At 41.1% G+C, this 24,907-nt stretch overlaps 1 protein-coding gene across 2 annotated transcripts in view; it reads right to left on the bottom strand.

Moving 5' to 3' along the window:
• Window positions 1-24,907, bottom strand: part of DGKI (diacylglycerol kinase iota) — a 515,206-nt gene that overhangs the window by 225,382 nt on the left and 264,917 nt on the right. For both annotated transcript variants that reach the window (XM_061414831.1, XM_061414832.1), the window contains exons 9-12: window positions 18,029-18,103; window positions 17,415-17,513; window positions 2,908-2,990; window positions 919-979 (exon numbers count right to left, since the gene is read on the bottom strand). In XM_061414831.1, the coding sequence (XP_061270815.1) occupies window positions 919-979; window positions 2,908-2,990; window positions 17,415-17,513; window positions 18,029-18,103 (318 nt within the window). The remainder of the gene's footprint in view (window positions 1-918; window positions 980-2,907; window positions 2,991-17,414; window positions 17,514-18,028; window positions 18,104-24,907) is intronic.

Raw genomic sequence — 24,907 nt, forward strand, 5'->3', positions numbered from 1 at the left:
AATCCTATGAGATCAGACTCTAAATACAGAAGAAAAGATACTGAACAGCAAAATCTAAATGTCACCATTCTCAATTATTTGCCTTTGCTAAATATAGCAACATAAGTAGAGGGCAAACTGAGAAACAGATGAGACAAACTGGGGGAAATACACTCGTGATATTAAACGTCAGCCCAATTCCATCTTTTCTCCTAAAATGACTCCAAAGAGGATCAACTGTGATCTTTAAGACAAAATGTTGGTCAATATTCTAACTTTTATTTCCACAAGTAAAAAAAAAACAATAATTCAATTGTGTATGCATATTTCTCTTCCAGAATTGTCACCAACTATTAATAATATCTGGAAATAGGTCAGTTTCTGTTTTAAAAATCATTTAGTCATCTATGATCTTCATTCTAGTGATCTGGCTAGAAGATCACTTCTAGTGATCATAAGATCATTCTAGTGATCTAGTGATCTTCATTCTAGTGATCCTTACTTTGTGGATCAGGGAGACGCAGGACAGGAGTGGGGGAAACAGAATTTAGAAAGACCAAGACTGAATCCTTAAGGGCAATAACAAGAATCCCTCCTAACCCTTAGGGGCTTGGATTCACATAAGAGACAAATGTTTTAGGGCAGTGGTCCCCAACCTTCTGGCACCAGGAACTGATTGTATGGAAGATAATTTTTCCAAGGACCAGAGTCAGGGGAGGATGGTTCGAGTGCATTACAATTATTGTGCACTTTACTTCTATTCTTATTATACCAGTTCCACCTCAGATCATCGGGTATTAGATCCCAAAGGTCGGGGACCCCTGTTTAGGGGACTAGAGAGACTGTGAGGTGGGAAGAAGAAATACACATGTTTTCAGGAGAACAAATGGCAGACGGAAGAAACAAGGAAGAGAGCCGGATTTTCTTTCTAGGACCTACCGTTCCATCCCCGCCACAGGCCAGAATCCGCAGGTTTGGTACCTTCCTATACAACTCAAGCCTGTGGAGGAAACAGGAAAAAGTTAACAAAAGAGCCTATCCCTGGCCACGGCAGAGAGCATTATTCCAACACACAGCACAAAAGAGGGGGAGGGGCAGGTGAAGAGAATGTATAATCATGAGGATGGTAATGGCTTCAAAACTAGTTACAAAGCGACTCGATCTGAGTGATCACAAGAGGACTGACTCCAACAGTCAGATTAGAGGCCGGCAATCAGATTAGTGGCCGGCAGCCAACATCGTGTTTAAGTGGCCGGTATTGGAACTCCTAGCGCTTATTTCCCATGACTCCTATCAATGTGTCAACTCACATTATTTCCCTCATTAGTGTCAACTTCCTTCTTCTTCTTTCCAGTCATTCTCCTCCTTTCTCAAAGAAAACCATCATTAATCAATAGTCCTTATAAGTCTCTTCCTTATATTTGATTAGCTTTCCTCAGATCTATTTATTTTTCAGACTTATACTTCCCACTCTCAACCCTAGAAAACCTTCTTCAGAGAGATGGGACACCCCACCAGCATTATTACAACTGCACCCACAACTCCACTCACTTGCTAATACTAAAACCTCCATTTATATCTCTCAGCCCAAAGAGGGAAGATGTACCGAATTTTCTTTATTTTGATTTTGTCTTCTTGAAAATTGTCTTTCCTGTTGTCTCTGAAGAAAATGCAATGACACTTCCCCTATTAAACTGTCTGCTGAAGTGAAGATTCTAATGGCTCTACTCCAGAAACATCACCTTATTTACATCAAATGACATTTTTCCTGAAAACAGTTACTGTCTTGCCATATTCTTTATGGTGATCTGTGAAGTTATCTACCTAAAGCCTAACTGAAAATGATAAAATCTTAAGAAAAGTAAACATAAAATGGCAAAACCCAGGATTGTAGATTTGCTTTAATAGATCTGAATGCAGATGTATTAATAGATGTGTAATAGAATATATAATAATGTATAATAGAATGATGTATTCTATTAAAAAAATAGAAGTCTTATAGCAAACTCTAGTAGCAAAGAAGTTCATAGATTAGAAGAATGACAACAGAAATTAATTTTCATAATTAATCTTCTCCTGCATGCTTAAAATACATAATTTATCCATTTCATAGAGGAATATTATTTGTCTAGAAATTATCTGATAAATTCTCAGAAATGATCTGAGTGCTTCTTTGCCTCTGATATTACTTATTGAAAAGTAATTAGTGTCTCTTTAGCTCTAAAGTTTAACAGATGAAATCTGAACTATCTTACAGGTGGGTTTTCAAAAGGGAACCAGACAACAGCAGAAACATCCCTGGCTCTTTCCTACCATACACCCTTCCACCAAAAGGAAGATATAAGACACATGTCACCTACAATAGACTTTATTTTCCACCCCTTTCAACAAAAAATAGAGAATGAAATTTCTGAGAGGCCCAAACAAGGGATTAAACAGGAACTAGAATGTCTCCCCCACTCTGCTATGGAATCTACAGGTGTAATCAATTCACTCGTTTCACAAGTGCTCATGGATGCTACACACAATCTCTAAATCAAATAAACAAACACATTCATAAACAGATCATGGCCATTCTCCACAAAGACACACTTGTTCCTCTTAAGGTACATCTCCAAAGCTATACATGCAGAAGCAGAAAAAGGATGGATCCTTTCTCAATTCAGACTTGCCCCTTATCTACAGTTACATGTGTCTAGGCAACGAACACACGAGGAGTTAGTAACACACAGGATATGCGTTGAATGAAAGTTAGTGAAGAGGGGAAACATCAGGTGAAGTTTTAGAGGGAGAGTAGTACAGGTGAGCAAGTAGATGAAAGACAGAAAATACTTCACGATGCAATCAAATAAAGCAGGATCCCAAAACAGAAAGATCTTCTCACGCGCCTGAAACAGTATGAACCACAGAGGGTATTTCCAGACTTACGCATCTTTCGGTCCTTCCTGAGAAAGGTCAAAGACTTGCCGTGGGTTCAGGTACCACATGAACATCTGTAGGACTTTGGTTCCCTGTAACAACAACAACAAAAGACAATAATAGGAAGAGACTTCCAAATATTAGCTCCTCATTTAAAGAATAAAAATAAATCCTGTTCCGAAAAATAATATCGAACAGTATAGAGTAGTAGTTAAAAGTCATGGGCTTTGGCCATCTCTATACCTAGGCTGAATGCCTACATACATGCTGTTAACTTGTGTAACTCTGAGCAATTTCTCTAATTTCATTAAGCTCAGCTCTCAATGCAGAGATAAAAATGCCTACTTCACAGTGTGCTGTGTGCTAAATCACTTCAGTCGTGTCCAACTCTTTGTGACCCTATAGACCATAGCCCACCAGGCTCCTCTGTCCATGGGATTTCCCAGGCAAGAATACTGGCGTGGGTTGCCATTTCCTCCTCCAGGAGATCTTTCCAACCCAGGGATCCATCCTGTGTCCCTTCCATCTCCTGCACTGGCAGGGGAGTTCTTTACCACTAGCACCACCTGGGGAGCCCTTCACAGACCTGTTGCAAAGATTAAACACACTGTGGATGGCATGCAGTAAGTGCTTAATGACTGAGCCCTATTAGCTTTTGTCATCATTATTTAATTCATGAAAATCCACATAGGAAAGTTAGTCAACTTATGCAATTTAACATTAATTTTTATTTTATTGTGCAGATTACTAGTGTCTTTGCATAATATGAAATACGGACAGTATTAACTAAATATAATTTTCTTGAAATAAATGTTTTTAACCACAGCAAAAGTATCTCAGGCTCCCCATTATTTATAATATATGGTGTTTCCAAATCTTACTTTGATATTTTTCAATTTCCATGTCTATACCTGTATCTATTTCTCCAAATCATTTCTGGAGTGTCTCAAGTAATTGGAACATTTATAGAGCTGTCATCATGGCAAATACAAGGCACTTCTAGAGGTCATTTCTTAAAGTGAATTGAGAAAAACAATAAAAGAATAATTTTTCATTCAGTTCAGTTGCTCAGTCGTGTCCAACTCTTTGCGACCCCTTGAATCGCAGCACGCCAGGCCTCCCTGTCCATCACCATTTCCTGGAGCTTACCCAAACTCATGTCCATCGAGTCGGTGATGCCATCCAGCCATTTCATCCTCTGTCATCCCCTTCTCCTCCTGCCCCCAATCCCTCCCAGCATCAGGGTCTTTTCCAATGTGTCAACTCTTCGCATGAAGTTACCGAAGTATTGGAGTTTCAGCTTTAGCATCAGTCCTTCCAATGAACACCTAGGACTGATCTCCTTTAGGATGGACTGGTTGGATCTCCTTGCAGTCCAAGAGGTTAGGCAGTATCAAAAGAGGTTTAAAGTTGAGTAGGGTGCCTCACTTTAGATCACTATCAACCACAGCAAATAATATTTGATTGGTTGGGCAGCATCTGTTGCTTCTAATTACAGTCCCTTAACTAGCTATCTTAATTGCTCTTTCTTAAAAATATTCCTGTTTGTATTCCTATATTCTGTATTTGAAAGTCATCCTATTATAGTAGAAATAGCACAATATTTGAGTCAGAGCTAACTTGGATGTTCTAACTGGGTGACTGTGAACATTTATAATCTTGTAGAAATTCAGCATGTAAAATACAGCAGTGTCTGCTTCCCAGGGCGATTATGAGAATTAAATGAATCAGTAATAGTTACATATCCAGCACAGTACGTGGCACAAAATAGGCCTTTGTAAATGTTAGTCCCTTTCTTTTTTGCTCCTTGTTAATCTATTCATTAAATTACACTTGAGGGTGTGAGGGCTAAACTGTAGCTTATAATTATCACATTGTTATGCCAGTTGTTGCAGAGGCCATGGTAGGTCTTTTTGTTCCACATCTCATCCAAACCTATAATTTAAAAGTTCTGCTTTATCATGTGCTTGCTATAAATTTAGGAATAACACTCTATCCTTAATTATTACAACGAACCCAATCCTTCAGTTTCACCAAATGACATGCTTCCCTTCCCATAAAATTCAAACATAGGTTTAGATACATAATGGTAACTAAATACTAGACTGCTCTCTTCTTTCCATACCAGACCTTGGTATCAAGTCAGTTGGGATTATTTCAGGTAATCTTGTATGTTTCATAGGTAACACCAGAGTCATTTTAGTGACCGATTGGCTTATTAAAAACTTTCAACTGACTTGCTAGAAAATTAAATTTTCACTTTTAGATTCCTAGGGCAATGTGTATTGTCAATGTTAATTACTCCCTTCTTGTCACCTTTGGCTCTGGTAGAGTGTGCATTTCAATTTCAGCTTCTCTTACACATATAATACTAGGTAATTAACACCTTTCAAAAAATACAAATAAGAAGCATTGAGAAGGTTTTTTTCAATCTTCAAATTTCTCTAAAAGGTTTGGGTGTTCACACTGTTTTGGTTTTTGCTCATCCTGTGTGAGGTAGAACACCTAACTGTCTACAGTTGTCCTTTTGAAGAAGGATTATTTTTTAAGGCTGGTAAATTTTGCACCCATGCTTCTAGGAGGTGCCACTGACACTGCAGTCTACTGGAACGAGGCGCTCTGGAACTGAGCAGGGGTGACTGGCACAAACACGCAAGGCTGCCCTTAAGTGTTTACCTTCAGTTCAGTTCAGTCGCTCAGTCGTGTCCGACTCTTTTCAACCCCATGAACTGCAGCACGCCAGGCCTCCCTGTCCATCACCATCTCCCGGTGTTCACTCAAACCCACGTCCATCGAGTCGGTGATGCCATCCAGCCATCTCATCCTCTGTCGTCCCCTTCTCCTCCTGCCCCCAATCCCTCCCAGCATCAGAGTCTTTTCCAATGAGTCAACTCTTCAGTAACCTTTCTAAAATATAATCGTTTGCAAAAATGGTCAGTGTCTGAATAACGCATTGCACTGTATTAAGTCAATCTTGGTGGGTAAAGAAAAGAAGCCTAGCACACATTCAAGTCAGGTCTATTAATTCTGCTGTTACCTCTAGGATGAGCTTCTTTAGGGCTTTAATAGATACAATTTATTCAATAGAATTGAATGGGTGGACAAGTACTAACTCACCAGGAAAAGGGTGATTTCTTTCTTTCTCACAGACAAGATTAAGTCTACTCCATCATTTACACAATTCACTAGCAGATTCCAAATACTCTCATAGTCATCACATGCTATATGCCTTGAAAAGCTGAATTTCTGGGCAAGAGGTTTTTTTTTTAGTTTTCTCTAAATTAAAAAAAAAAAGGCTATTATACATCAATTCTAATACACTCTGAAGAGTGTTCTCATACACAAGGTTGTAGCTGTAATACCTCAATATTTTTTAAGATATTGTGAGATTGGATATTCCTATGGAATGTTAAAATATTGTTCTCTCCAGCTGTAGGTGTCAGGAAACAGAGTGGGGCATCATAGACAATAGATACACTTTTATCTATGAAAATAGATACACTTTTCTAGATAGAAACAAGCAGTATTCATCCACTCACCTACTAAGGGCCAGGTACAGTTTTAGGTAAGGGAATCAGGAGATGGACGAGACAGAGAAGATTCTTGCTGTCAAAAGGAAGTTCTCTGATTTATTCATAGAATATAGTAATTTGGGGGTAAAAAGAATCAACTAAGAATGGGTCAGTTCAAACAGCAGCACATCAAGCACTGAAATTCTCATATAAGGCTAAATGGTCTATGCTACTAAGCAAACTTTGGTTTATATCATGGAAATATTTTCTAGATCATGAAAAGAACTGTCCATAAGAAACATCTGAGGAAAATCTAACAGCAGGAGGAAGAGGTGAAGAAATCACTTAACCCAAACAATCCCAAAGGAATACCTGATTTATGCAATAAATCTGCGTTAGGCTCCTAACCTGTACCCATGCGTGCACCCAGGAGCTCAACACAAAATACTCACTCACTAAAGATGGTCAATGTTATGTTGAAGATGCCAACTGAAATGCATAAGTGGCCAGTGGAGACACTCAAAGCCCAATTGTGGGTACTGGACGAAGGCTTCCTATATATGATACTTGAACTTTGCCTTGAAAGATGAGTAGAGTTAACTACTTGTTTTTAGATGAAGTAGACAAAAATGTTTTAGGCACAACCCATGTGAAGCAGCAAGACGTATCATGGAAAAACTATATTCCTTGCAGTCTTTGGACCATAAGGCTGGGGTGGTGGGAGATGAAACTGCACAAGTGAGTTGCAGATTAATTCATAGAGACCAGGGGTCCCCAACTCCCAGGCCACGGACCACCTGTGCACAGCCTGTCAGGAACCAGGCAGCAAAGCAGGAGACGAGTAGCAGGTGAGCAAGGGAAGCTTCATCTGTATTTATAGTTGCTTCCCATCACTCATATTACCGCCTGAGCTCAACTATCTAGTTGAAGGAAAATAAGCTCAGGGCTCCCATTGATTATGTATTATGGTGAGTTATATAAATATTTCATTATATATCACATGTAATAATAATTGAAATAAAGTGCAGAATAAATGTAATGCACTTGAATCATCCTGAAACCATCTCCAACCCCACCGCCCCACAGCCCAAGGAAAAATTGTCTTCCACGAAACCAGTCCCTGGTGCCATCAAGGCTGGGGAGCACTCCATATAGGCTATGGAGCTTGGGCTTTGTTTTGCAGGAAGTGCTTGAATCAGGAGAATAGGACTTACATTTTGATACATCAGTATAACTACAGTCTAAGGAGCTAGACATCCAGGCCCTAGACCTATGAAAGGGGCTAGATAGCTTGGTTTGTCCTATACACTGATGTCTATTCTCTAAAATTCACCCTCAACATGAAGGTAAGGCCTTTGGAAATGGCACACAGAAGACACGCAACATCATTAATTATTAGAGAAGTGCAAATCAAAACCACAATGAGGTTATCACCTCAATGGTCAGAAAGGTCATCATCAAAAAGCCTACAAACAATAAATGCTGGAGAGAGTGTAGAGAGAAGGGACGCCTCCTACACTGTTGGTGAGAATGTGTATCAGTGCAGCCACTATGAACAACAGGATGAAGGTTCCTCAGAAAACTGAAAATAGAGCTACCATATGATATAGCAGTCGTACTCCTGGGCACATATCCAGAGAAAGGTTTAATTTGAAAATATATATGGACACCAATGTTCATAGCAATACTATTCACAATAGCCAAGACATAGAAGCAACCTAAATTCCATCACAGGTAAATGAATAAGGAAGATGTTTTATATTTATCAGTTCAGTTGCTCAGTCGTGTCCAACTCCCTGCAACCCCATGAAGTGCAGCACGCCAGGCCTCCCTATCCATCACCAACTCCCAGAGTCCACCCAAACCCATGTCCATTGAGTCGGTGAGGCCATCCAACCATCTCATCCTCTGCTGTCCCCTTCTCCTCCTGCCTTCAATCCTTCCCAGCATCAGGGTCTTTTCAAATGAGTGAGCTCTTCACATCAGGTGGCCAAAATATTGGAGTTTCAGCTTCAACATCAGTCCTTCCAAAGAACACCCAGGACTGATCTCCTTTAGGATGGACTGGTTGGATCTCCTTGCAGTCCAAGGGACTCTCAAGAGTCTTCTCCAACACCACAGTTCAAAAGCATCAATTCTTTAGCACTCAGCTTTCTTTATAGTCCAACTCTCACATCCATACATGACTACTGGAAAAACCATAGCCTTGACTAGACAGACCTTTGTTGACAAAGTAATGTCTCTGCTTTTTAATATGCTGTCTTGGTTGGTCATAATTTTCATTCCAAGGAGTAGGCGTCTTTTAATTTCATGGCTGCTGTCACCATCTGCAGTGATTTTGGAGCCCCCCAAAATAAAGTCAGCCACTGTTTCCACTTCTCCATCTATTTGCCATGAAGTGATGGGACCAGATGCCATGATCTTAGTTTTCTGAATAAATGCATATATATATATGGAGAAGGAAATGGCAGCCCACTCCAGTATTCTTGCCTGGAAAATCCCATGGATGGAGGAGCCTGGTGGGCTACAGTCCATGGGATCACAGAGAGTCGGACACGACTGAGTGACTTCACTTTCATTTTATATATGTGTGTGTGTGTGTGTGTGTGCATATATATATACACACACAATAGAATATTACTCATCCACAAATAAGGTCATTTGAAGCAACAGGGATGGAACTAGAGATTATCATACTAAGTGAAGTAAGTCAAAGACAAATATCATGTGATAACTTAGATGTGGAATCTAAAACTATAATACAAATGAAGTTATTTACAAAACAGAAACTCACAGACATAGAACACAAACTTATGGTTACTAAAGGGGAAAGGGGGCAGGGGACACATTAGGAGTTTGTGATTAGCAGATACAAACTATTGTATAAAACAGATAAACAATAAGATCCTACTGTAAAGCACAGGGAACTATTACTAACATCCTTTAATAAGCCATAATGGGAAAACACACACACATACTGAGTCACTTCACTGCACACCAGAAACACAACAGTGTAGATCAACTATATCTCAATAAAAAAAAAAAGAATAGTGGCTTTTGATTTATGCTTAGGTTGAGCACAGTAGAAAACAACATCTTCTTTGAGGTTGTTCAGTATTTAGAAGTAGTTTGGGGATTCAGATTTGAAGTTACTTCTGTCTCCTCTTTCCTCCTACCTGGGTTGACTTTCCCTGGCCTGACTCAGGACGGGTGCCCCCGATGTGGAAAAGCCTGTCCACGGATAGGGGTACAAACTCGGTCAGTATGAGCCTGTCCACAGACTGAACATCCTTTCCTCCTATAACCTGCTGATAAGCTCCCTGGGAACTCCCATCCAAGGGTCCAACTCATGCCACGCCTGAACCCTGGGATTTCACACTGAACAGTGTAAGCACCCAAGGTCTGGACACTTGACTCTAAGGACTGCTTGGCTAGAATAAATAGCAATCAGATCCCCTGCTTACAGGAAATAAAGCCTATATTCTAGGAAAACTTGAAGCCTAACCTACAAGAACATTGAATCACTATGTTGGACACCTGAAACCAATATAATACTGTAAATCAGCTACAGCTCAATTAAAAGAAAGACATCTGCCTAACCATGCATGTATAATCTATGTCACTGAAGATGAAATTTGTGAAGGAGACCCAGTGGAAAAGCAGGAAGCATTGAGAGGCATCAGAAAGGCCCATAAGACTCAGGCACAAACGTGCTAATGAGTCAGGGGCATCCAAAAAACATTAAGAGTCGAAGTTAAAGCGGAGATACGCGTGAGCAGTCGGGCCCTTTCTTGAGCCCTCAGGTTTCCACACTGAGGAGGGGATCACGCAGGAATAAAGTTTATCTTTCTTCTTTTCTGCAGGAGACAACACTAAAGTTGGTATCGCAACCCCTAACTCTAGTGAATGTTCCCTCACATAGCTCACATCCCACCAATAACAGCCATACCACCAACTTCCAAAGCTTTGCAGAACACCCAACATGTGTCTACCTGAAGGGTTAGAAAAAGAGACAATTACTGTGAAGCACCTGTTTAAAGGAGGCTTCTCTGGTGGCTCAGACGGTAAAGGATCTGCCTGCAATGTGGGGGACCCGAGTTTGACCCCTGAGTCGGGAAGATCCCCTGGAAAAGGGAATGGCAATCAACTCCAGTATTCTTGCCTGGAGAATTCCATGGACAGAGGAGCCTGGTGGGCTGCAGTCATGGGGTTGCGAAGAGTCGGACAAGACCAAGCAACTAACACACAAATACATGTTTAAAAGAAGTCATTGTTTAAAAAATAAGATATAAAAACCGCCCCCATGTTCAGCTCAGTATCTTCCTGCCAAGTGTTGGAAATTTTCTGAAAAAATACTGAAGAAAGAAAAAAAAAGAGCTGTAGGTATTTTACTTGCCAGCAGATGGCGATGTAGTCTAATTATTTGAAGAACAGCTATCTAAGAAGGTTTTTTTTTGTGTGTCTAAGTGTGAAGCCTAACCTTCAAGAACAGAAAGGGGTAGGGGGAATACTTTATATCTAGACACAGATGAGCAAGACAAATCAATTCTTAAAAGGCAAAAGCCCTGATTTAACAATCAAAAAACAGAGTCCAGGAGATCTTCCTGACCCAGGGATCGAACTCACGTGTCTTTCATCTCCTGCATTGGCAGGAGGATTCTTTGGAAATGGGAAGCCCCATTTCTCTACTAATTGCTGTAAATTCCTGTGAATCAGTGTGGTCTCCAAGCTGCAGCAATGGTGGCACCAGGAAGCTTGTCAGAAAAGCAGGATTTCAGAGGTACCCCGACTCACTGAATCAGAATCTGCATTTAAACATGATCCCTAGGTGATTCATGCACACAGAAGCTTAAGAGGAAAAAAGGCCATGATTCTTAACACTTGCTAGACAAGAAAATCATCTAGGAGCTTAGACCAGTTAAGGCGCCCTCTCCTCACAGGTCTTAGCATGGGGTGGAGTGGACATCACTGTCTTTAAAGGCTGCTGGAATCTTTAAAGGCAGTGGGAGTTGAGAACCACTTCTCAAGGGCTAAGAAATGACCTTCCTTGAAGACTGTAAGGACAAACTGAGATGCTATTTTTCAAACAAAAAAATAAACCTTCATCTCCAATAAATTCTCACCTGCTGTGCTCCTCACACAGGGCCCAGGTAATCTCAGAAACCCTGATATGACTCTGACGATGTGCCCCTAAATGAGTTCCACAAAAGACTGATGTCAGAATTATCTGAGATGCTCACCAGTGGCATTCCTGGGCCTCACCCCAGACACACAGCACCAGATTTTATAGGGTAGAATATGTCTAACAAGTGTTTCCATGGGCTTCATTTACACAGAAATTGGAAAACTACTGGACTATAAGAGGGGAGAGTAAGAGGCACATATTCAGACAGAAATTCCTTGGACTGAACCCTAACGTCAGGATGAAATTTCCTGAATTTTCCCCAAACTGAAAATTTCAGATAAAGATTCTGATGAATGGCATTTCAAAGGCTGTCTGGGGATGTCAAACACACGCAGAGGTCATGTTACTAATCTCAACTTGTCTCTAAGGTAAATAAACGTGAATGGTCTCCTTCTCGAAGGAGAACACCACATCATTTCAGGTTTGAGCACAGAATGCCCCCCAAGGAGAAACTCCAGGTAAGAAAGCGCAGGCACATCCTTCCCCCTTCCTCCTCCCTGGGGATAACCTGCCTTGTTTTCACTGCCACCCTCTGTTCTTCTCTGCCTCTTGGTCTCAGCTGTGGCTCATTTGGGTCAGAGAGTCAAGGGAGCTGAGGAATAAGAAACTTCCTCTGATTCCGTTCTGCCAAGTGGGGTGGTTTACTTCATTCCCTGACCGCCCCCACCCTACAGCTGACTCATGTGCAGTGTGAAGGGCACGGTATGGCCACAGCCAGACCTAAAAGAGGAGTTAGGTCACCCCTGACCATGACTCTGCCCTGCTCACCAGAGCAGGGGGTGGGGGTGGTTAGAGGTGTGCCATCCTAACACTGAAGAAGGAACCATAAATATATGAACCATAAATATATGGAGGTCATTTTGAAAGATTCTAATTATAGATAGGTGTTTGGATTTCTCTACAGCTTTTTCAACATTCCATGTTGTGCTTAGAAAGAAGGTTCTTTGTATTTATTATGCTTAGTAAAGAATTCGAGGGACTTTCCTGGTGGTCCTGTGGCTGGGACTCCAAGCTCCCAGTGCAGGGAGGTGGGGGGAGGGCCTGGGTTGCATCCCTGCTCAGGGAACTAGATCTTACATGCTGCTAAAACAGGATCTAAAAAAGGATCCTAAAAGAAAGGATCCTGCACTCTCCAAATAAAGATCCCACACTCCGCAGTGAAGAATGAAAGCCCCTGTGCCACAACTGGGACCCAGCAGAGCCAAATAAATAAATGTTTTTTTTAAAAAAGAATTCTACTTTACAGAGGAAATACACAGAAGTTTGAAGTTACGCATTATTCATTTTGATTTGCTTAGTCACATTTCTGAGAATCCTAGGTACTCTGGAAGTGACCTCATTTGGGCAATGCATTCATTAGCCAAAGTGCCTCAAGTGACAGCAAAGTCATGAAGCTTTTTGCTTCTAATAACAGGCCAGTTTTAAAACCTGAATATCTCACTGTGATCTCAAATTCTTCAAACACATTTCAACATCTTTCCCAAAATAATTCTTCCCTTTCCTGAAAAATCCATTGATAACAAAGCCACTTTCCAGATAATCAGCTGGAAAATCTTGATGCCTTACTTCCTTTTAAGTATCCCATTCCTCCCCTTGCCCATCTATTCATCCACACAGCCATCCTTTAGCCCATAGGTCTACCCATCCATTCATTGGTCCATCCATTGCACTCTCCATGCAATTTTTTAAAAATTTCATTAAAGCATATTTGACTTACAATGTTGTGTTCATTTCTGCTATACAGCACAGTAACTCAGATATACATATATATAATATATATATATTATTTTTCATATTCTTTTCCATTATGCTTCATCACTGGATGTTGAATATAGTTCCTTGTGCTTGTTGTTGAGGGAAAGACTGGGAGTTTGGGATTAGTAAATGCAAACTATTTTATATAGAATGGATGAACAACAAAGTCCTCTAATTTACGCTAACAAATAGCCTCCTGACTTATATGTATTCTCAATGTGCCTAATTAGTCTGCCATCATATTACTCCTTTATTTAAAAAAATATTTTTCAAAACTAAAAAAAATCTTTAAATAGCAAAAATACACAATTTTTTTTAATATAAATCCAAAACCCTCAGCCAGGATTTAAGACACTGCTCCACAAGTTCTTTCTAATCTTTAACCACATTTCTAATAACTTAATATGTATGCTCTACCCATTATATTGTGCTCAAAATGAATCACTTTCATCACAACACCCCGACTTCTACACATACTGCTGGTTAAACAATTATAGTTCATTCCTATGCACTATGTGTAGAAGGCAGTGGCACCCCACGCCAGTACTCTTGCCTGGAGAATCCCATGGACAGAGGAGCCTGGTAGGCTGCAGTCTATGGGGTCACACAGAGTTGGACACGACTGAGCGACTTCACTTTCACTTTTCACTTTCATGCATTGGAGAAGGAACTGGCAACCCACTTCATTGTTCTTGCCTGGAGAATCCCAGGGACGGGGGAGCCTGGTGGGCTGCCGTCTCTGGGGTCGCACAGAGTCAGACATGACTGAAGCAACTTAGCAGCAGCAGCAGCAGCATGCACTATGTACTAGAAATCATAGGTTCAGAGGGGCAGCCCCGGGCATTAACAAAGCCTGTGTCTCTTCAGTACAGACGCACATAGTATACACAGGACAGGACTTAACGCTGCAATTTCCATAGTACACATGTGCGCCATGGACTTCAGGAGCATAGCAGACAAGCCAATTAGTTTTGAGCAACTGTTCAGAAAGGTGCTGCGGAGCAGTAAAGGATGAACGTGAATGTGATGCAAGAGAGAGGGGGGAGAGGGCACGACCCTAGTTTCCTCTGCACAACTGAGTGGTGTCCGTCTTCTGTTTCAGCCCCTTCCCTGACACCATTTCCTTATCACTCCCAAGTGACTGCTTGCCTCTGAAATTTCACAGCACTTGTGGTCTGATCCACTCAATTGAGAATTCACATCTCCTTAATGTTGCTCAGATTCTTTTTCCCATTCGCCCCTTTTGTGTCATTAACAAACACAACATCCTTAGAAAATTCACTTCTGCTTCCTTGAGCTGTCTTCTATTTAGTGAAAGAAGAAACAATCTTAGATCATCTCTGAAGTCCCTCTCTTTAATAATTTATACAGAGACTGAAACAGGAAAAGGCTGTACCTTAACTGGACTGCCTCCTCCTCAAAAGCAGAGATCATCTACAATTTTCTAAATGTCTTAAAGGAAAAAGCTTATAAGAATTTAATTAATGCATTTTACATAGACTCTTAAGAGAAAATGTACCTGACATTAATTAGCATGTGGAGCTCAGGCGGCCAAAATCATGGAGTCATTTACATTAAATAACTGTGCTGTGGGCCATGGTCCCCAACCATACCCTCAACCCTAGTCAGGCTATGGAAAGACTAGACCTGCTGCTGCTGCTGCTGCTGCTAAGTCACGTCAGTCGTGTCCAACTCTGTGTGACCCCAAAGATAGCAGCCCACCAGGCTCTCCCGTCCCTGGGATTCTCCAGGCAAGAACACTGGAGTGGGTTGCCATTTCCTTCTCCAATGCATGAAAGTGAAAAGTGAAAGTGAAGTCGCTCAGTCATGTCCGACTCTTAGTGACCCCATGGATTGCAGCCTACCAGGAAAATCCGTCCATGGGATTTTCCAGGCAAGAGTACTGGAGTGGGGTGCCATTGTCTTCTCCAAGACTAGACCTAGAGAAGGAGTAAGATTCAGAGCAAATTGAACTTCACTCCCAAGAATTTCTCAAGAGGTAGTTTTAGGATCACCATCATTACAACATGAAGATCATCACTCAGTAAGTCAAAAGAGCAGGATGTTAAAAATAAATTCTCTACTTACAACATTTCTTTTCCCTATGCTCTACAATGTTAATATAGACTTTTAACAGAAGAATTAATATTAAGAATTTTGGGGGGACTTCCCTGGCAGTCCAGTAGTTAAGACATTGCCTTCCAATGCAGGGGGCATGAGTTGGATTCCTGGTCAGGGAGCTAAGATACCACATGCCTCATGGCCAAAAAAAAATTCAGAACATAAACAACAGAAGCGATATCCTAACAAATTCAATATGCTCGGTCAGTCAGTCTTGTCCAGCTCCTTGCAACCTCATGAACTGTAGCCCACCAGGCTCCTCTGTCCATGGAATTTTCCAGGCAAAAATCCTGGAGCAGGTGGCCATTTCCAACTCGAGGGGATCTTTCCAACCCAGGGATCAAACCTGAGTCTCCTGCGTTTCCTGCATTGGCAGGTGGGATTCTTTACCACTGCATCACCTGGGAAGCCCCAACGAATTCAATAAAGACTTTAAAAATGGCCCACATTTAAAAAAAAAATCTTAAAAAAAAAATAAAAAGAATTTGGAGGTTTCCCTGGTGGTCCAGTGTTAAGAATCCACCTTGCAATGCTGGAGACACCTGTTTGATCCCTGGTCCAGGAAGATCCCACATGCCACGGGGCAACTAACACCTACCACAACTACTGAGCCTGACCCTAGAGCCCAGGCTCTACAAGAGAAGCCACCGCACCGAGAAGCTTAGAGCAACCAGAGAGTGCCCCCACATGCTGCGACTAGAGAAAGCCAGCGTGCAGCAATGAAGACCCAGCGCAGCCAAAAATTAAGCAAATACATAAAGAAACATAATTTTGAAGAAAGGAAAGGGGGATAATGTTTCTTTAAATGAGAAGCTTTACTATAATTAACGTGATCTGGAAAACACCCATTAACTTTACTAATAAGAACAAGCATTATCTTGGGTCAATCTTAATGCTATGATTTTCCTTCTTATACGAGGTGACTAAAACAGTTTTAAATCTTTAAGTTGCTTAGCGTGACCCTTCCGGGAATCTTGTCTCAAAATGTAAACTGTACACTTAACAGACACAGAAAATATCATCCAAACTCACATGAAAGTCACAGCAAAACCAGAACCCACAGAGGAGTATTGATAAGAAGCCTCAGAGAGTGGGACGAGAATTAGACGAGGAGACAAACACCTGGATTCTAGAACAATTTCTATCCTTTAAAGAGCTGTGTACATTAAACATGTTATTAAATTTTACTTTTCTAAGGCTATACATTATCCTCAAATGAGGTTGATATTAACCATTCAGTAGGACTTGGGCAAAGACCAAACGAAACCTGTGAAAGGTGATATATTTTTGGTAGCCTTGGTGGCGTCTGTTGTTCATGATTATCATGGATAATAAATCATGATTCTCTCTTCCCTCTGAAGACAGGGGAAAAAGTAGTTGAGTCTCAATTACAGCAGAAAGAAACACAGGTGGTGGTTCAGATGGTAAAGAATCTGCCTGCAATGCAGAAGACCTGGGTTCGATTCCTGGGTCGAGAAGATCCCCTGGAGAGGGGAACGGCTACCCACTCCAGTATTCTTGCCTGGAGAATTCCATGGACAGAGGAGCCTGGTGGGCTACAGTCCATGGGGTTGCAAAGAGTTGAACACAACTGAGCGACTAACACACACACACAAGCTCATGAAGGGCTTCTAACTATAGGAGTTGAGAAAGCTGAAACACTGAGACTTTGTAGCAGGAACTTTCTTGAAAATCTGTAAGAAAAATGTTAGCAATTAGGTTTTTGACACCTCTAGTGAAGCTTGACGTGGAAGCAGAGGGGTAAATCCTAGAACCTCGAGGTTTCACCTGGCCCCGTCAAGTGCAAAGCTGTGCCTTACTGGAGAAACTGGCTTTCTTCCAATGCTAGGAGTCCCACATAGTGCTATTTTACTTGGTGCCAGGAAATGTGTTTTCAAGAAAGCGTTGAAACTTCCAAGTGAAACCCATGAAAACTGACTTACCTGGTTGCCTCCACTCTTGGGGTTCACGAACACAAGCAAAGGTTTCATGAGCGGAGAAGAGATAGGTTTTATCACAAAAGGACGACCTTTGTTTTCCTGCTAAAGAAAGAAAGCAGCACTATTGAGACATACATCCACGACTTGAAAAGCAGCCCCAAAGCAATGCAAGTGAGGTATTTCTAGAACCACTGCCACTCCCCACCCCATCCCCCAAATCAACATATCCCCCCAAATACACTACATCTTGTTTCACAGGGCTTACTCAACATGAGAAAGTGTCTCAAACTATAACTTGCCCCCAAGAATTTAGCCATGATCTTTTCTTTTCCTATAGGCTTGAAGTGTTCTAGATACATTCTAGCTCTCATCTTCATCTTTATCATCTTTGTGACAATACTTCCACAGAAAAGAGCAAATACTTTGATTCTCAAGTGGCAAGAGGTTTTATGTGTATATTTTAAAGGAACCGGCAGAATCCCAGTGTGGTCAGGGTATGGTGAAGGAGAGTGGCAGGAGACGCATCAGAAAAAGGAGCTCGGGCCAGGTCAAGTCAGACGGAGGAGACGGTGGAGAGGAAGGTGGATTTCCCTGGACCATCACCCTCAAGCACTTACTTCGGTTCCTCTTTTGCTGGCTTTCCTTTTAAAGCTTGTTCTCTTCTTCTTCCGATTGGATGCCTTCAGGGAGTTCTGTAGGGAAAGAAAGGACCCCTAAGCCGGGAGGCCGACGGCCCATGAGCGCACCCATGCAGGACCATGTAGAAGGTGACGGCGGCGCATGCTGTTCGGCAGGGCATGCTTCTCATGCTTTGACACTTCCAAGCCACTGCTCATGGGGAAGCCACACACAGAACCCAGTCGCGTGCTTCAGAGTGAGCGACTGACTCCCCACCCCACGGAGAGGCAGGGAGTTAGAACCCTGGAGGCTCTCATGGACTCACATAACAACACATGTTATACCTGCCAACCCTCCCAGTAAAAATGGAAGAATCCCAAATTCTCTGAGGGGCTCCAGTCTCCCGCCCAACCAGGTCCGTCTCCCGCCCAACCAAGTTCAAGAAGTTCATCTCCTGGTATGGAGATCACCTATGTGGAAATGTAAAAAAGGAGGCCATTTTTTCACGTTTTTCTTTTTTCTTTTTTCCCCCTCTGTTTACTTTTTATAGGAGATGACCTGTTCATATAAAATGACTCAACCCCACTGAAATGTTATGATCCAAGTCTTCTATCAGCGTTCATGGCTTAGTTTTCAAAATGCAAAGAGTCAAGTTACTTATGATAGTAGAGTGGCAGTCGCTGCTCTTCCTTTTTCTGGCTAAGGACCCACTGGTTTAAAAAAGCCCTCCCTCCCTTGGCAACCTTGGATCTTTTTCCTCTCACAGAAGTGCATCCAACTTGAAACACATGGACCCCAAATTTACTTTCCCTGTCTTTCTCTTTTTAGGGAACGTATGGACCACAACTCTGATTATTTCAGCTATTTACTCTTAATATTTGATACAGATGCTTTGAGAAGAACCTCTTTCTGGGAGCAGTCACAGCTCCCTGGCTGAAGGCAAGGCAAAATCAGATTTAATTAGTGGAGAGTCCATAATTAATTAGATGGCCATCTTCATAAAGACAAGCTATTACTATCATGACATAGATGTTTTACAAAGTGTTGAAAGCTTGAAATACAAAATTTTTAACTTAAAAGTTTACATAAGTATAGACACATGCATTGTTTGAGCAATTAAATGTTTTCAAACAGCTTGAAGAAACTTAGATATCTATTTTTCAGCACTGTATTTTTTCTTAGAGCATTCAAAATAAACCTTTTAGTCTAGAGCACATCATATATGAACGCATCCAAGTTAGTAAGACTGAAACTATTTAGCTTTTATTTTACTTGCATTTGGACCAAGAAAAAAAAAGTTGATTTGTGGCCTGTGCTCACCAAGGATGAAGGAAACTTTCTTGAACCACCATTTGTCCCAAGGTTTTCTTCCCCCATCATATTAAGAGTCTTCAGGTTTTCTGAATCTCACCAGAAAAGAAATCCAGAAGTTCATGGGTGTTCGCGATGCCAGGTGATTTCTCATCACTCACTCTAGACTATACTTCTCCTGCAAATAGATCTCCAAGTTTCCAAATTCCTCTTTAAATGGATCTATCATCATGTTCCTCTTGGGAAACTTCTGCATTCTTTGAGTATTTGCTATATTTTGACTACTTCCAATTTTATTAAAAGGGAAGAACAATTACTCAGAACTTTTAAATGCTTAATCAGTAGAATATTCCAAGTAGAGTGCTGAAAACTATTAGACTGGCAGAAGTAGTATCTATTACTTATGGCAATTCATGATGCTTTGAGTGTTGGTACCTGGGCCCCAACAAATATTCTTATTTAATTTGTTTAGGGTGAAGCCCAGGCAAAGATACTTTTTAAAAGCTCCCCAGAATAGAATAGATTATGACAGGATGGAATAAAATAAAATAAAATAATAAAAGCTCCTATGGAATTCTAGTGTAGCCAGAATTGAGAACCTCTGTCTGAAATACAAAAGGTAGAATGAGGAGCTGTGTGTACTACGTATAGTAAAGCCAATCACTGGGGTAAGAAGCGTGAAGTGTGGGATTTGACAGACTGAATTCTGAACCTCCCTGTTACTAGCTCCATAATCTTGGCCAAGTCAAACTTTTGAAATAAGTTTCTTAATTTTCAAATGAAGGTGATAATACCTACCTCAAAGGAGAGTTTTGGTGTTTAAATGAAAAAAAAAAAAATGTATGTAATGTAGTTAACCTGGTATCCATCCCATGAGAAACACTTTGATCAATGTTATCAGTTGCCTCTTGATGGCTATATATCCCCAGCACAAATGCTTGGCACACAGTAGGCACCCATATCATTGTGGAAATAATAAGTCAGTATTTTTATAATTCACGACACTGATTGAGTCTTCCCTGATTTCAAAAAGGGTCCTTAGGAAGTGGATGACTGTTGGCTAATTTATTTTGTTTTCGTTGATTTAGTGCCAAGAGCAATGCGGGACACCAAACACTTTTGGCTCTGGACAGGACTCAATAATTAAACTCCAAGAGGTAGGGCACATGAACCAAGTTGAGAGACTGTTTCCTCAACTTGCTTGATCACAGAAATCACAGTTCTTCAGGTGATCCTGCTGATCAAGTGTGTTTGAGAAGAGGGTTAGAAAAACACACCAAAATAAGGCTGTATATGTCTGAAAAAGGAGCAGGCAGGGGACTCAGCTCTCATAGGGAACAGACAGACAAAAATAGCCTTTGTTTTAAACACAGATGCAAATGCTTCCAAACCTCACCAAGCCACACGCACCTGAGGCCTTCATCTCACAGAACAAGAAAGGGGAAAGCTCACGCACAGTGGTTGACTTACAGTACCTGGACGCTCGTACGTGAGCTCTGAGTAAGCTTACCTCCCTACGGATGGCCAAAGAGCAAACGATAAGCATTACGGAGCTTCACACCTCCAAATTCCCCAGGCTTCTTTCTGTCCTTGTGTAAACATGTATCTCTGTCTCAGTACATCACTTCTTTTAGAAGGCAGCTTAATTCAGTGAGGAACAGATGGATGCGAAGGCAGATTCAGGCTGTGTTTTGGCCAAGACAAGTCTTCACGCCTTGCTAATCCACAATAGCACTTACTCTGCCTGGTCAGTCTTGTGAGAGTTAAATAAACATGGTTCCCAAGAATGAAAAAATTATACCGAGACGTTATTATCTAGAATTGTTGACAAAACAGCCAAGAAACCTTTAATACTTTTCCTGGGTTCTAAAACAAAGCATCGCTGTTATCAAAAGCAGCTAACTCAGTGATGCAAAGGGTTCTCTCTACAAGTTCAACTGTCCAAACAGCGAAACGTAGTGCTCTTGTCTGGATTTTTACATACTTCTGATTCCAATGGCATTCACCCCTGTACATTCTGTGCCCACTCTTTTGTGAAATTCTTAAGAAAAGATAAAGGATTTTTGTTTTCTTGTCCCAGGTATTGTGGCACAGGATTACCTTGCCACAAAAATAATCCTATCAACACAATCTTTATCACAGTTATGACGCCTTCCTGGCCTGTTATGAAATCCTACAGGTGAATCACTCCACTGTGAATGAAACCCAACTTACTACTCTTATTAACTCTTGGGATTTCCTCAGGTGACAGGATCACAAAGGATCAATTATAATAACAAAATCTAAAGATACGATATCTTACTTCATCATCCCAGAGGAAGTCTTCCTCCATTCACATGCTGGACAAAACTCTGATGGATAACAAGAGGGCGCTCCATGGACTTTGTCTATAAAAGGATATTCTCACTCTGCCCTGCTCCAGCTTTAGCATTGCAGCAATGGTTGTTATAAGGACAGGCAAGCAGAAGAATCAAGAAAACTTACTCCAAAAGTTAAGGACAGGGTCTCAGCAGCTTCTCAGGCATATTTGGCCAAATCACAGCAACTTGTTTCACACAGCAAGTGTGACATTTAGATTGGCCAAAGGAAGTCTTTGGCATTGGGCACTGAGGGAGATTGTTGGTCATTGCTATTACATACCATGGGATCCCTAGCATTTTAAGATAATCCCATCATAAGGAATAAGGACTAGCATGGAGAAAGCCCATACAAGGGTAGGTAGGAATTGATTGTGATGTTTTTATAAACAGACCACTAGAAATAATATAGATATCCACTGGGAGGGAATTTGCTTAAATCAACTATAAAATATCCATAGCAGTTTAAAAGGAATCAAATATATATGTATTAATATAGACTTTTCCCTATGATTTTTCAAATAGAAAAGCCAAATTTTGAAGCATTAAGTAGAGAATGATGTTATTTATTAAAAACACACACCTCTAGGGTCCCCCCACAAATCTGACCTCGCAAAAAGTTCATGCCGCATGAGTCTTGCTCCATCAGCTCCAAGTGCCTGTACTAGTATTTGAATATCTTTAATTCATTCATCCAAAGCATTATCCTCTAATATTTTCAGTCCAGAGGATAAACACTGAAATTTGTAACTTCAAATATAACTTGGACTTTATATTAACTGATTGAGGCTTTGTCACTAAAATTTGGTTGTTTTTTTTTTTTTCATTTTAACTCCTTTCAGTTATCCGCCTTCCATCATCTTTTCACTTCTAGGTCTCACCAAGTAATTTGGTGATGAAACCTAGCAAATCATCCAGCAAGTTTTCACACAGCGCCCAACTCCACAGCTGGTCACAGAGTCATTATCCACTCAGAACCCGCCGTCTTTCCACGGAGAACGAAAATATATGGTTTAATTCCACCTCTTTACAACTCACTTTTTCAGACCATAATACACTTCAGTAAATTTCCTTTACTCTTCTTCTTTAGAGCCATTTATTTAGACACAAACATCACAAATAAAGCCGACTTTATTTCATGACCCATCTTCACTGCTGTTCTCAGTTAGATCCTATTGGCTCGCATCACCCTTCCCATCCCTCTTGCCAGGGATGTGGTCCACCATCCTTCAAGACCAAGCACCCTGGGCAGATTTTCCATTGAGCCTAAGCTGTTCTTCACGACGGAGGCAGCTCAATTCTGCTTCATGCCCCCACCGTGTTTCTACATCTTAGGTGGCATTTACCCCTTTGCGCCTTAGATGTGCACATGTCTCAATGACCATGGCTGATGCAACCCAACTCTCTGGCCCCTTCCTTTCACGTCCATATGTGTGTCTCTCCCATGAGATGCACACCAGTCGAATAGATATCCCTTCCCACTCTTTCAGTGGGTTAGCCAAAAAGCTTATTTGTGTTTTTCCATAAGATGTTAGGGAAAAAACTTGAACAAATTTTTTGGCCAACCCCATATTAAGGATTTACTTGTGGCTGAATTCCTCTCCAGAATCAAATTCACAAAGACTCCAACCAATGATTTAGGTGGTTGTGTCTATTTTCCTCCCTGGGAAGTACACTGTTTGTGGACATCAAATGAACATCTGATTCATCTTTGGACCTCCTGCTGCAGGTAATAGCATCTTCGAATGTGGTTAATTAAACAGTTATTTAATTCAATTAAGGCTCTTCTCCTTTATCATTGTTAAGCTGTGTCATAGAAAAACAGGTAGGTAGGTGCTTGTACTCAGTTGTGTCTCCCTCTTTGCAACCCTTTGGACTGTAGCCCATCAGGCTCCTCTGTCCATGGGATTTTTCAGGCAAGAATACTAGAGTGGGTTGCCATTTCCTTCTCCAGGGGATCGTTCCTGACCCAGGAATCGAACCTGTGTCTCCTGTAGCTCCTGCATTACAGGCAGATTCTTTACTCGCTGGGCCATCAGGGAAGCCCCAGTGGAAAAACATAGAAATATATGGTACAGGTGGAAAAATACATAAACTCTAAATGCTCAGAAAGCATTTTATCTGCTGTTTTCCATCTACTTTCCAAATTTTCCTTTTTAAAAAAAAAAAAGATTTCCCACCCAATGTCTCCAAATAAATTCTCTAATCTTATTGCTTCCACACCATCTGTAACAGGTTGCCACTCATGCCCCATACTCTGTAAACTACAGCTTTGACTTATCAATGATCTGGTTCCAAACACAAGGACTTCTCTCAACCCTTGTTATTTTTTTCATGTCTACAGAATTGAACATTGATGACTGCCCTATTTTTCTTTTCATTTTTTAATACTGAAACTTCATCCTACCATAGTTCTCTGTCCAGCAAACATTCTCCTCCTCCTTCCATTTCCTAGGTGTGGATGTTCTCCCTGTCTCCTTCTATTCTTTTATTTAGTAAATGAGCAGGTCTTGACTGTCTCCCCTGGGACAGGGATTGGGCTAGTGAATATACAATCCCACTCCGGTGTGAAATACAACAGCTACAGTAATACTTCTAGATACACTTGGAAACACTGTAGATGCCATGCTATGGCCCCTACTCTTGACTCTTTCTACCCCCTGCACTGGGTCTCTCTCTCACCCTCTTTACATCTGCTTTCGCTGTAACACAGAAGGTTCAGGGGTCAGTAACTTCTATCCTGACCCCTGTATGACCGTCCCATTGTTTTCTGTTGTTGCACAGCTTCACCTGACACCTTGTGCTCCTAAAAGTCAACAAGAAGGAAAATAGCAAGAGCTACAATCTGAGTGGTTACAATGAGCCAGGTACTGTTCTCTGTGTGTTAGTTTACATGTTTTAGCTCACCAGTCCTCAAAAATGCTCTATGAAATAGGTACGAGTATTATTTACCCTTTACAGAGGAGAAACTGAAGTAGAAGAGATTAAGTTGAGATGAAACAAGTTATTAAATGGCAGAGCAAAGTTATGAGTCCAGGCTGCCTGGTTCGCAAACCAGAGCGCTTCACCGCTACCCTATTGCCACTCTGTCCCCTCAGGCTCATTATACACCACCTTTTATACAGAACTTAATTAGTTAAATTACTTGATGACTTTGGGACCCAGGGGAGAAGGGACCACCAAAATTTTTAAAGTTATCTAATTCATCAA

This window comes from Bos javanicus, chromosome 4 (genome assembly GCF_032452875.1).
Source record: "Bos javanicus breed banteng chromosome 4, ARS-OSU_banteng_1.0, whole genome shotgun sequence".
NCBI lineage: Eukaryota > Metazoa > Chordata > Mammalia > Artiodactyla > Bovidae > Bos > Bos javanicus.